Source organism: Hoplias malabaricus, chromosome 1 (genome assembly GCF_029633855.1).
Source record: "Hoplias malabaricus isolate fHopMal1 chromosome 1, fHopMal1.hap1, whole genome shotgun sequence".
Taxonomy (NCBI): Eukaryota; Metazoa; Chordata; class Actinopteri; order Characiformes; family Erythrinidae; genus Hoplias; species Hoplias malabaricus.
Genome location: NC_089800.1, coordinates 66,824,185 through 66,836,323, shown reverse-complemented (window position 1 = coordinate 66,836,323; position 12,139 = coordinate 66,824,185). Strand labels below are relative to the sequence as shown.

The 12,139-nt window shown below is 41.8% G+C and overlaps 1 protein-coding gene across 2 annotated transcripts; it reads left to right on the top strand.

Annotated features, from left to right (window-relative positions):
• Positions 1-358: 358 nt before the first annotated feature.
• On the top strand, positions 359-12,132 carry iars2 (isoleucyl-tRNA synthetase 2, mitochondrial). 2 transcript variants are annotated; one of them, XM_066671305.1, is made up of 24 exons: positions 359-675; positions 1,199-1,321; positions 1,409-1,562; positions 1,727-1,875; positions 2,378-2,427; positions 2,594-2,703; positions 3,437-3,527; positions 3,641-3,756; positions 4,070-4,239; positions 4,367-4,457; positions 4,895-5,046; positions 5,386-5,546; positions 6,017-6,119; positions 6,488-6,581; positions 6,800-6,877; positions 7,296-7,404; positions 7,705-7,807; positions 8,029-8,154; positions 8,258-8,389; positions 8,476-8,582; positions 8,688-8,833; positions 9,387-9,577; positions 10,182-10,326; positions 10,649-11,668. In XM_066671305.1, the coding sequence occupies exons 1-24, from the start codon at positions 451-453 to the stop codon at positions 10,792-10,794; spliced, it is 3,072 nt and encodes a 1,023-aa protein (XP_066527402.1). In that variant the 5' UTR covers positions 359-450; the 3' UTR covers positions 10,795-11,668. The 2 variants fall into 2 exon arrangements, with proteins under 2 accessions (XP_066527402.1, XP_066527411.1); XM_066671314.1 differs by lacking the exon at positions 6,800-6,877 and having other exon boundaries at positions 10,649-12,132.
• The last annotated feature ends 7 nt before the right edge of the window (positions 12,133-12,139 follow it).

Sequence of the window (12,139 nt, the reverse complement as noted above, 5' to 3'; positions counted from 1 at the left end):
ACTGTTGTACTGAAAATTGTCTTTAAGTATCCTGAAAGAAGCTTATATATCAAATGTATTATTATTAGAATGAATTTATGAGTGTTGTATTTGAAAACGCTTATTTAAAGTATGTAGAAAAATATTTTGTTTTTAATCTCATTAAGGCTCCATCCTAATTGTATTTGTGAAGCCTCTGACGCCTTGAACACTTGCTCCATTATTGTTCATCATTCTACGACGTCAAAGAAGTGCGCACTTTAGTGAAGGCCGTTAGGACTTAAACCGAGAATTGGGACAAAGCCTAACTCCATCCGTGTAACCGTCTTCGTAATTATACCGGAGGGAACTGCGAGGAGAGATTGTGGCGTTCCGGGTTGGAGAGGTCGTGGTGGGTGTTCGCTGGCGGTCTCAGGTTGGGGATGAATTAAACACTGGGGTTTTTAGACGTGAGTAAGTGTTTCCGACCTTATGTTGCTGCTGAGCGCGGCTCGGTGCGGTCTCTCTCTGCGGAGAGCCGCCGCTTTCCGTCCCGCTCTCTTCTTCTCCCAGCGCCGCGGAGACACGGCTCAGAGCCGCGGGCAAACGGCGCAGTCAGTCGGTGAACACCGGAACACCGTGCTGCTGCCGCGAACCGCCTTCCCCATGAAGCTTACAGGGCAAGAGCTACTGGACCGAGAGCTTCAGACCCAACAGGTACGTTAAAGAAAGCCTTGGCTTATTTGAATTTCCAGTTCCACCTTAAATAGCCCACCTTAAGCGGGTACACTGCCTAAAGAAGATGAATGATGCTGTATGTGTCCTGTCGGCTACTCCAACAGCACTGTTGTGTCCGATCCCCTCAGACCAGCACAACACACACTAACACCAATACCACCATGATAGTCTCACTGCAGCACTGGGAGTGATCCACCACCCAAATCATACCTGCGCTGTGGTGGTCCTGATAATTGAAAATAAGGGTGAAAGTAGGCAAGCTAAGTATTCAGAGCAACAACTGGAGTACAGTCTGTAACTGTAGAACAGCAACATGCTCCTATGGGATGAGTAGAGTTAATAAAATGGACGATGAGTGAAGAATATTAGAGTATTACATTTTTTGGGGCCAAGCAGTGTAGTCTATATCTTTCTGAATTACTGTTGTTTAACAGTTATTAGCTGTGCCTGTAAGAATTGAGAATGCTCGTGTATGTTCACTTGTCATTTTGATGTTGGGCAGGAATGTGGTTTTGATCAGTTGTACACCTGGCAAAGACAGAGAAAGGCAAAGAAGGAGTTTTGTCTTCACGATGGACCTCCCTATGCTAATGGAGATGCTCACGTTGGTCACGCTCTCAACAAGGTACGTGCAGGTGATATGCATGCCATGGACACCTGTTCAGTTATGACGGTGGTACTATGTGCAGCACTCTTCTGTTGTTCCCTGTAGATTCTGAAAGACATCCATAATCGTTTTGAAATGCTGAGAGGGAGGAAGGTGCACTATGTCCCAGGCTGGGATTGTCATGGGCTGCCAATTGAAATGAAGGCACTGGGGGAACTGCCCACCAACGATCTGACCCCTCTGCAGATCAGACAGAAAGGTTAGGACTTAGGAACTCGAAGGTCACATGCAATGTTCTCACAGCTGATTTGAAGGAATTTTTCACATTACTGAATGTGATGAAAAGGCCAGATTTGTGTTGTTTATATCTCATTTTTTTCTTCCATATTCCATTTGTGTGTGTGTGTGTGTGTGTGTATGTAGCGAGGGAGTTTGCTGAGGGTGCTATATCTTGTCAGAGGGCAGCATTCCAGCGCTGGGGTGTGATGGCTGACTGGCAGAACTGTTACTACACCTTTAATGGACACTACGAGGCAGCGCAGTTGCGGGTGTTTGAAGACATGCACAGCAAGGTGACAGGTGGTTTAGTCTAAATGTGCAGTAATCTGAGTCTCCATCCAGACTGCTAATTGTGGTTCATGGGTAACTTACCATTTTTAAAAAAAATCTAGTAAATGCTGCGTTTTCATTATTTATTTATGGTGTTTAAGGCCATTTCCATCATTTAGCTGTGTCTAATATCCAGAGAGGCCAGTAGAAACAGGATTAGATATTAGAGTTGATATTATATATGAAAATAATTGTTGAAATCCTGGAAAGAGAAAAACAATTCAAGACACCTCAAGAGAAGGGGTTTTCTACAATGCTCTTCACGTTGTTTTGCATTTTTTATTGTTTTATAATATCAGCTATTACACTATAACTGATAAATAATAAAAATATCCAATTATGCCTGAATCAATTCTCTAAATTATTGGGTTAAGGTTAGTATATATTTTTATTTATTTTTTAGTGGGTTTGAATGGAAAATCATATGCTGTATTAATGTTTAAAATATGCTATGTTACTTTTCAGGGTTTAATTTATCAGGACTACAAGCCTGTCTATTGGTCTCCCTCGACCAGGTAACAGAAGTCTGTTTTTTACTGATGTATGCTTAGGCTTGATATTGAGATTGAGATAAAATTAAAATGTTTAGTCAACAATGTCATACCTGAAGGATACATGATTCACGTTTGAGTTTGGTTTTTTGAAGTTTTACTGTTGCTGGTGTGACTTATCTGTGTGTAGGACAGCTTTGGCAGAAGCTGAATTGGAGTATATCCCTGAGCATGTGAGCAAATCCGTGTACGCCACTTTCCCTTTAACCACCCTGCCGTCTAAACTAGCACCAAGCTTAGGTATGTCCAGCTTTTCTCTATCTCTCCCCTGATTCTCTCTTATATAAATATGTTCTGTCTAATTGGGTTGGTGTAGGTAGTTTTGAATCTAAGACAGCACTGTGGCCCTCAACATTCTTGAAGGAAGACACTAATGGTGCTTTTCCACTACACTGTATCGGCTCGACTCGGCTTAGCACAGCACTACATGCTCGTTGTGTTTTTGACCGAACATGGCTCTGCTCCTCAGTTAAAAAATTCCCCAGTTCTCACAACAGTTTTTTTCCTTGTTGCAGAGTCCAGGTCTTGCTGGAGTATTTTTTTCATTCACCAATCAAAGTGTGGGTTGTTTGAACTTCTTCAAAACAGCACAGCGTAATTTTACGAGCCAACGTTGTGAGTCGGATAAAAACAAATGTGATGGCTGCTGTAACATGGACTTATATAAGTGCTAGTTTGTGCTGGAGGTCTGCATTTTCTGGTTATTGACAAGTCTCTCTGGCCAATCAGCTCTTTGCAAGGTTTACACATCACACTTAATACCTACACCGCTTGCTTCATATCAGGAGTGAGCAAGGACTAAAGTACCTGATTAGACCAATGGAAAAGCAAAAGAGCTGAGTTAATTAGGATCCATGCAGATGAAAAGTCCCTGGAATACCCATTTTGTTTGAGTACAGTTCTCTCAGTTGATTCATCCCCAGAACTCACACTTCTGTCCAACTTTAAATCCATGTAAATGTTTTTGTTTCAGGGTCATTGGGGAAAGTGTCTGTGCTGGTTTGGACGACACAGCCTTGGACAATACCAGCCAATGAGGCCATCTGCTTCATGCCCAAAGCCCAGTGAGTTGTGTCACACAGTCTTTCCTAACCTGTAGATTTAAATTAGACAAACTGGTAAATAAAATCATTAAAGTAACTTGCTCTCAAAGTGAATGTGTTTGGGTCCTTCTCAGGTACTCTGTGGTGAAGAGGACAGATAATGAGGTGCTCTTCCTTGTGTCCACTGAGCGTGTCCCAAGCCTGACCTCTGCACTGGGCACTGACCTGCAAACCTTGGCTACGTTTACGGGTACACATCATAATTTCCATGTAATGTATTCTTTCTGTATTGTAAAAATAAAATCAGCTTTCCTATAACAGTTTGACCTGGGAGACCAATGGAGGACTGTAGCCTTCCTAAATGTCCTACTGTTCAAACATTATTTAATATGTGAAGGGTTCAAGCAGCCAGAACTGAGGTCATATGTAGATACATCAAATAAATTAGGTGAAATACACGGTGACAAAAATGGTTTTCTTTCTAAAACCATACAAATTTTTATGTATTAGAAACAGTTAGCTTTAATAGTTGTACAAATCTAAATTCATCTTTTTGTTTCCAGGGTCTGATCTGGAGGGAGGAGTCTGTCAACATCCCACCATCTCTGGCAAAGATGTGCCACTATTACCAGCAAATCATGTCACCATGGCCAAAGGAACAGGATTGGTCCACACTGCCCCCGCCCACGGCATGGAGGACTACAGTGTGGCGTCTCACTTTAATCTGCCTGTGGTGCGTCCCTGTACACGCCACTGACCGATTCTAATGAGTCTGTTGGATTAAATAAAACCCTAATTGGTTGGTCCTCAGGTCCTAAGCAAGTTTCTCTCTCTCTCTCTCTGTCTCTGTCTGTGTGTAGGAATGTATGGTCGATGAGGAGGGCAGGTTTACAGAGTTGGCTGGAGCTGATCTTCAGGGGCAGCTTGTACTGGATGAAGGCACTACCACAGGTTAGAACATGAAGAGAGGGTGTTTACATGCTTGTAATATAAAATTCACACTCTATAGGATCAGCTTACATCAACGTATTTTAAAAGAGTGATCTGCCATTTTATTTTCTTCATTAATTATTCTTCACATTATTATGCCACCGAGGTAAATCTATCTAGTGACTTGGAGCTGTCAGAGATTTTGTTCTAAACCGATTTTAAAAATGTGGGGCTGCTCTATGATCATAAACTAATTCATTCATGGACATCAAAGCACTTAGATTCTTCATCTCGTGTGAGATGCACTTTTATAGACTTATAAATAATCACTCTTTTGCAAAAAATGTGCGTATTAATATTAGCATTACATCAGATTGTGTGTTATGACATACTGACATCAGATATACACATATGAGCTTTGAGGTGTATTATGTATTAAATATGTATGTGTGTGTTAGTGATTTCCATGCTACAGGCTGCTGGGGCGCTGGTGAAGGAAGACGACTGTGTGCACAGTTACCCATATGACTGGAGGAGTAAGAAACCAGTGATGATCAGAGCTAGTAAACAGTGGTTCATTAATACAGCGAACCTAAAAGACAAGGCCAAGGTTAGCCACAGTCTGATGTTAATTATATTTTGTGGTTATATTTGTGAATGAGGTTTTTTTTCTCCTTAATTTTTATGACTGGATAAAACATTTGCTACAAAACAATGACTACCGATAACAGCTTGATGGATATTAAGATTTTTACAGTTTTTTATAGAATTTTACTTGAAAGCAATCATCTGACAAAAAACTACCCTCAACTTCCCTCTTGTCAACTTATGACATAATATCAAGTCATGGTCACATGCTTTTCAACATTTCCTCTGAAATGTTGAGCATCCGTAGGTAGTATGCCCTCCTTTGCTTCAGCAACATCTTCCATGTTGTGTGTGTGTGTAGGAAGCCCTGCAGAAGGTGAAGGTAATGCCGGAGTCAGCAAGAGCCAGTCTTTTAGCGATGCTGGACAGAAGGACATACTGGTGTATCTCCCGCCAGAGAAGTTGGGGCGTCCCAATACCAGTGTTCTACCACAAGGAGACGAAAGAGCCACTTATAAACAAGTACACGTGTTCCAACAAGCAAATAATCTTTCTTTAAAAACGATGCAGACAAATCTGTGTAAAAGTCAGAGACCATCCTTCATTTAATCGCCAAATTGTTCACTATCGGACAATTGAGGTATTCCACTTGCAAAAAGAAGGGGTAAATCAAAGGAGAAGAATATACCAGATGTTCCAAATCTTGTAGAGAAAATGGGTCTTCGAGTGTCTGTACAAGACAAGGTGTTCTGCTTTTTTATTGATGCTAATACTGATCATTTGTTAAATAAATTATAAATTAAATGAATGAAGGCCTTTGACTCATGCACAGTACCGTAATATTGTTTTAATGTGTTAGACTATATTGGACAATATTGTGTAGCCCTAACATGCACATGCTACAAGTGCATCCAAAGTGAACCCTACCGTGAGTAAGATTTAGTTCAATTTGATTCTTTACAACATGATGAAATTGCTATTGTCATTGACAGGCACACGGTGACCCATATAGCCAAGGTGTTTGCAGAGAAAGGAAGTGACAGCTGGTGGGAAGAGCCTTTAGAAACTTTTCTTCCTCCAGATGTGCTCAAGAAGGTAAACAATCATAGGGGCTCATTCATTCATTCATTATCTGTAACCGCTTATCCAATTCAGGGTCACGGTGGGTCCAGAGCCTAACTGGAATCATTGAGTGCAAGGGGGGAATACACCCTGGAGGGGGCGCCAGTCCTTCACAGGGCAACACAGACACACACTCACACCTACGGACACTTTGGAGTCGCCAATCCACCTACCAACGTGTGTTTTTGGACTGTGGGAGGAAACCGGAGCCATAGGGGCTCACCTCTGCTTTATTTGTAGTAAATGACTGTTTTTCTGTTTTGGAGTTAAATGGATCAAAGTAAGTTAATCAGTTGAAAACAGCTCTGAATTATGTTCATTTGTGTGTGTGTGTGTGTCAGGGTAAAGCCGGGGCAGTAACAGACTACGTGCGTGGGGACGATGTACTGGACATCTGGTTTGACAGTGGAGCATCCTGGGCTGCTGTACTACAAGGTGATTTTTAAATTTCACTTAACAAGTATATATGCTAACCAAGTTTTTGTGATAATTTTGTTTATTATAATAACGCAGGTGTGGTGATTGTACAAATGTATCAGACATTGGTGTTCCAGCTGGGTTGAGAGTGTCTCTCCTGCCAAAAAAAAATTACCGTGGACTGAGGGTCTGTTTTCCTTGAGTTTGAAATGAAGTGTGTCTATTTGTCTCTTCAGCGGGAGGGGAAGATGACAGAGCTTCAACTACAAAGGCCAAACGAGGCTGGTTCGGCCTGTCCAGTTCCACTGTGCAAGGTTTTCATTACTGACAAAAATTGATATCAGAAACTGTCTTGTTTGAACGATCCAGTAATCCACTAAACAAAGATGCATCCAATCTGTGTGTCTTTTAGCTTTTCTTATAATATTAGATAATTTATTAATCCCAAAGCAAACTCCACTCTCTCTCTCTTTCTCTTATGTTTTGTTGGAAGCACGTGGTTGATTCTTTAATGGTGCAGTAAGCAAAATTTTACACCTTGCTTATGGATTTGGCCTCCTGGCTTTTCCAGGGCCTGACTGAATGGCTTTGTATTGGTGGTTGGCTGTTTGTAGATCTAGATGAACTTCATGGCAAATAATATTCTTTTTCCTCAGGCTGATTGGCTCTGGAGATGCTCTGTGAATAACACGGGTATTGAGGGTTAACTAATACACACTCTCTCTCTCTCAGAGGCTGACCCTCGTGCTGATGTGTATGTGGAGGGCAAGGATCAAATTGGCGGCTGGTTCCAGTCGTCTCTGCTCACTAGTGTTGCCGTGCGCAACAAAGCACCTTATAAGTGAGTACCGCCCTGCCTAGTAATTTCACGTGCACCCTTTTTTGACTGAGACAAGGACAAGGCTGGTTTTTATGGAAGTGTGTGAAAAGAAAGATGATAAAGGGATACTCTAGTCAAAATGAGAAGTTGAACCACTACAACATCTGTGTGAACTATGCTTATTCACATCCTTCAGCAGTGCATCAGGAACTTTTGATGCGTTACTTCAGTTTGACTACACTCAGCTAAAAGAGCAGAAGAGTTGTCTTTGGTGTCTATTTTGTGCTGAATACACAGTCACTGTTTTCCTGCTGATTTCAGGGGACTGGTGGTCCACGGCTTTGCAGTCAGTGAGAAAGGAGAGAAGATGTCCAAGTCACTGGGAAATGTGGTGGACCCTGACATCGTCATCAATGGAGGAACGGTATAACGCTGAGCAAAATAAAAAAAATATCATCAGTTTATCCTATTTTTTGTGGTTTATGCAGTTTATCTACACATCCAGGCTTCTATTAATGTTTCATTACAGTTGTGATGCTTTGATCTGAAGGTGGCACTTCAGAAGCATCTGTTCTGGAATTTTACATTGAATAATATTCAATGTATTTTTATGAATTAAATAAAATTTCTCTCTCTCTGTTTTAGGATAAAGCAGCATCTCCTGCTTACGGTGCCGATGTGTTGAGGTGGTGGGTCGCAGAGTCCAATGTATTCTCTGAGGTTCAGATCGGCCCCAAAGCACTGAACTCAGCTAGGGAGAACATTAACAAGGTCTCACACGCACACAAAAACATATTTGGTGAGATGAAGCAGAAGTAGTGAAAACTATGTTTTAAACCTGTCATATTCACAGTGAGTTTCCTCCTCTTTCTAGCTAAGGAACACTCTGAGGTTCTTGCTGGGGAACCTGCAGGGTTTTGACCCTCGCACTCAGGCAGTGGACTCTAAAGACATGCATTACATCGACCAGTACCTGCTGCACCTGCTTCGAGAGTACGGCATCAAGGTAAACTCCTGCTGAGACTCTGCAACATCTTCAGTTTGGTGCCCTGACAAACAAGAGGATAGATAACATTTGTGTCTTTGTGTTAGGTAACTGATGCGTACAGTGAGTTTGACTGTGGTCGAGTGATCCGCCTTCTCCAGGCCTTTATCACCCGAGATCTGTCCAATTTCTACTTCAGCATCATTAAAGACAGGTGAGCAGCTCTTCTGTTTCACCAAGTAACTACCAACTTTATTAATATAAACATGACCAAACCAAACATAACGATTAACCTCTAATTTGTGAATGGTTTCCACAGGCTGTACTGTGATGCAGAGAACTCATTGAGCAGGAGGTCTTGTCAGACGGCTCTAGAGGAGATACTGGATGGCCTGACACGCTCCATCGCACCTATCCTGCCTCACCTGGCTGAGGAGGTTTATAAGTATTCACCTGGACATGATGGTATGCACACTTCTGCTCACTGGGCACAAACCTACCATCAAGGGAAACCGACTGAAGCTCAGTTCTTGCAGCAAAAATGGCCACTATTAAGCAGCCTCGTTCAGCATTGGTTATTTAGTTTATTATTATTTTAAAATGAATTTCCTATAACAAAATAACTAAAAATGCTGTCAAAAAATAAATGCACAACCCTCAGTCTGTACCAAGATCATTTAATTGTTTGACAACACATCTTTTTAAACGGCCACTAACACAACCCCATTGGAACTCAGCATGATAGTAATGTCTCCTCCAAGCATGCTAAGAGATGGGGTGAGAGGTAGGGTCACCTTATACACTCAGAGGGAGCACTTATGCTCTTTTACATTATTGGTTAGATTCTGACCACAAGAGGTGCTGACCAGATATGAGTTGGATGGCAGACCATTACCAGCACAAAATGATGAGCTTGTGTCTGTAACTGTATGACAGCAAAGTGAACTAATTACTTGTTATAAATTGCCTGGTGAGTGTTTGTAAATGTAAACCAAATGAAATCTCTTTCGGTTTCTAGAGAGTGAAACTCTGTTCCGGAGTGGATGGATTAAGAGCAGTTCTGTGTGGCGGAAGCCAGGATTGGAGGAGGCTGTGGAGGGGGCGTGTGCTATAAGAGACTCTTTCCTGTCCTCTATCCCAGGACGCAACGCCGTGGAGTTTGACCTCACCATCACCATCGAGCCTGGCCTTCTCTTTGAGCTCATGGAGGTAACAGTGAAAGAAATATGAATATGGTTTATGATGCTGTGTAATGTATTAAAGCATCAGGGGCTTGTGAATGAAAACTACCTGGGGTCTGTTGGCATTCATCACTTTATTTACAGCATGTCCTGTATGGTGCAGCAAGTTTTCGTCACTTATTAGCTTTGTTTGGGTGATTCTCTGAAGAAGTAAGAGGCCATAATTTAGTCCTCCTGTGAAGCTGAGTTCTGACCCAACGGGTGCTGCCATACAGGCCTGGGCTTGAGCCTTGATTTGGGTCACTGTCTGTGTGGCATTTAGTGTGTTCTCTCCAACAACTGGGCGATGTTTGTGCACTCCTGGTCCAGTCCCAAGACTAAATGGAGAAATGGAAGGGTTTCATGAGGAAGGGCACCCGGAATAAAAACAGTAGCGACTGGATTGTGGCTCGTCTACCAGGTTGACGGGTCATGACCCCAGTCGAAGGTGAAACAGCAACATTTGATAAATATGAAAAGGCAGCAAAAAGGTGGCTGCTGATAAACATTTTTATTTGAAATATGAGAATGAAAGCTTTTGATTGTTGTAAATTCAAACATAGTCATAACTCTCTTCTTGTTCATCCTTTCAGTCTCTGCAGGAGGAGCCCACCTCCACCACCTCTCAGCTGACAGAGCTCATGATGGCGTCTCGCACAACTCTGACCAGCACTCTGCCCAGGGACCTGCCCCCTGACGCAATCACCAACCAGGGCACCTTCCTCATCAACCTGGAGGGTGAGATACCGAATTATTTTCAAAGCTCATTTAGTCTAAACAAAGCTAACGTGCCCAAGACTACCAAGCTCAGTGCTGAGCATCTTCTAGAGAGGTATACAACCATCACTAATGGCTCCCTAATGAACAGAAATGTTCCTATTTCTAGTGTGTATCAGTATTGAAAGGGTACAGGTCTGTTACCGCAGATAAGGTTGTAATGGGAAGAAATGCCTGATGAGGGAGCATCCATGGGCTTGTGCATTTTTAAATTAACATACATTTAATTACAGCTGTACGAGTTAAAATGCCTATCTTGTGTTGTTCTTCTTTGTACCTGTAGGTGGGGTTATTCGTGAGGAGAGTACCTACACTATAGCTGCAGTCCCCAGCTCCCTCTCCCGCTGTGCTCGGTGTCGCCGCTACACTTCAGACACCCCTGAATGCCTTTGTCCACGTTGCCAAGATGTACTAGGACAAAGCAAGTAAATGCTTGATGTTGCCATGGCAGCCGCCTGCCCGCCCGCCCCCCTTCCGCCTACTCTGGTGAATAGCAGCCAATGTTTGTCTTTATTGAGGGAACTCGTGAGAGCTGTTTACGGACTGTTTCTAATGTGGAGCTGGACACAGACAGGGGTGAGAGTTTGAGTAATGCAGCATTTGGGTACATGCTGTAATAAATATGCTTTAATTTATACAGAACTATGCAAAAGTCTTCAAACATGTTAGAAGAGTATATTAAAATTGTTGGGTGATTATTTGCTTCTGAAATCTCTAATATTAGAAGAAATTCCAATAAAGTGGTTTAATTTCTCCGTTTTTCTCGAGGCAGTGACTGTTGAAAGTCTTGTTGCTGTTTACTGTATTCATTTATGTGTTTATACTAATATTATGTTTTTTACAAGCAGTCCACACTCCCTGGATAAATAGTTTGCAGCATATTAAGAAAAGTCCATAAGAAAAAAGTTACTCAACAAAATTGTTAATTTTAGCATGTAAATATTGTTTATTTCAGTCACACAATTCACTGCTATATGGACTACATATGGAAATCTAGCTCTTTCTTGTGATGTCACATAAAGAAACCCACTTTCATATGCCTTCCTCTTCAGGCTACAGGGGTTTATGTTGAAGGAATACGGCATGTTTCGGCCTGGACTGCTTTTTGTGTGAGGCACTTAAGTCATTTGCATATATTACTTTAAAAGGAACTCTGACAAAAGGATTGTGAAATGGACTTGTGATATGTGTAAAACATCATAAGTGGACCTCAGGTTAAAATATGAAGGATATGGGCCCCATTAAGGACATCATATTTAAACACACCTGTACACAATGGTGCATTACTCACACACACCCAGAAATCTCAGCTATTGTTTTCTTTGGGAATATTCATAAGGTGGTTCTGTAAAAAAGCACTCGGATCTTGGTAAAGCTGCTTTGTGACGACTTTTTGTTGTGAAAAGCGCTATATAAATAAAATTTTATGGATTTGATTGACTTAGCACTTGGGAAATCAGACATGAATCCCCTGAGTGAGTTCAGCTAAAGTGCAACTGACTGGTTCAAAGGAACAGAATGTACATATGTGTGTTTATAAGAATGTGTGTGAGAGAAATTAGGAATAAAGGGCTCGTTACTGCTGCCAGAGTTTTATACTTTATTTTATTGAAGTTATTTCTGAAGTCATGGCAGAGGGCCTGTGTATCTGAGGTCTCAAACAACGCAGAAGTGATTTACTGAAGTGTTGCAGAAAATGAAAAATAAGTCCTGGGTTTTGCTGATAACAAAATGCTTTGTTTTGTCTTATTCTGTTGTCCTTGTACACAAACCA

Coding starts and splice junctions, on each gene's coding strand:
- iars2 (XM_066671305.1), top strand. CDS start 451: ATGTTGCTGCTGAGCGCGGCTCGGTGCGGTCTCTCTCTGCGGAGAGCC. Junction 1,563..1,726: donor TCTGCAGATCAGACAGAAAG/GTTAGGACTTAG, acceptor GTGTGTATGTAG/CGAGGGAGTTTGCTGAGGGT. Junction 2,704..3,436: donor TAAACTAGCACCAAGCTTAG/GTATGTCCAGCT, acceptor TTTTTGTTTCAG/GGTCATTGGGGAAAGTGTCT.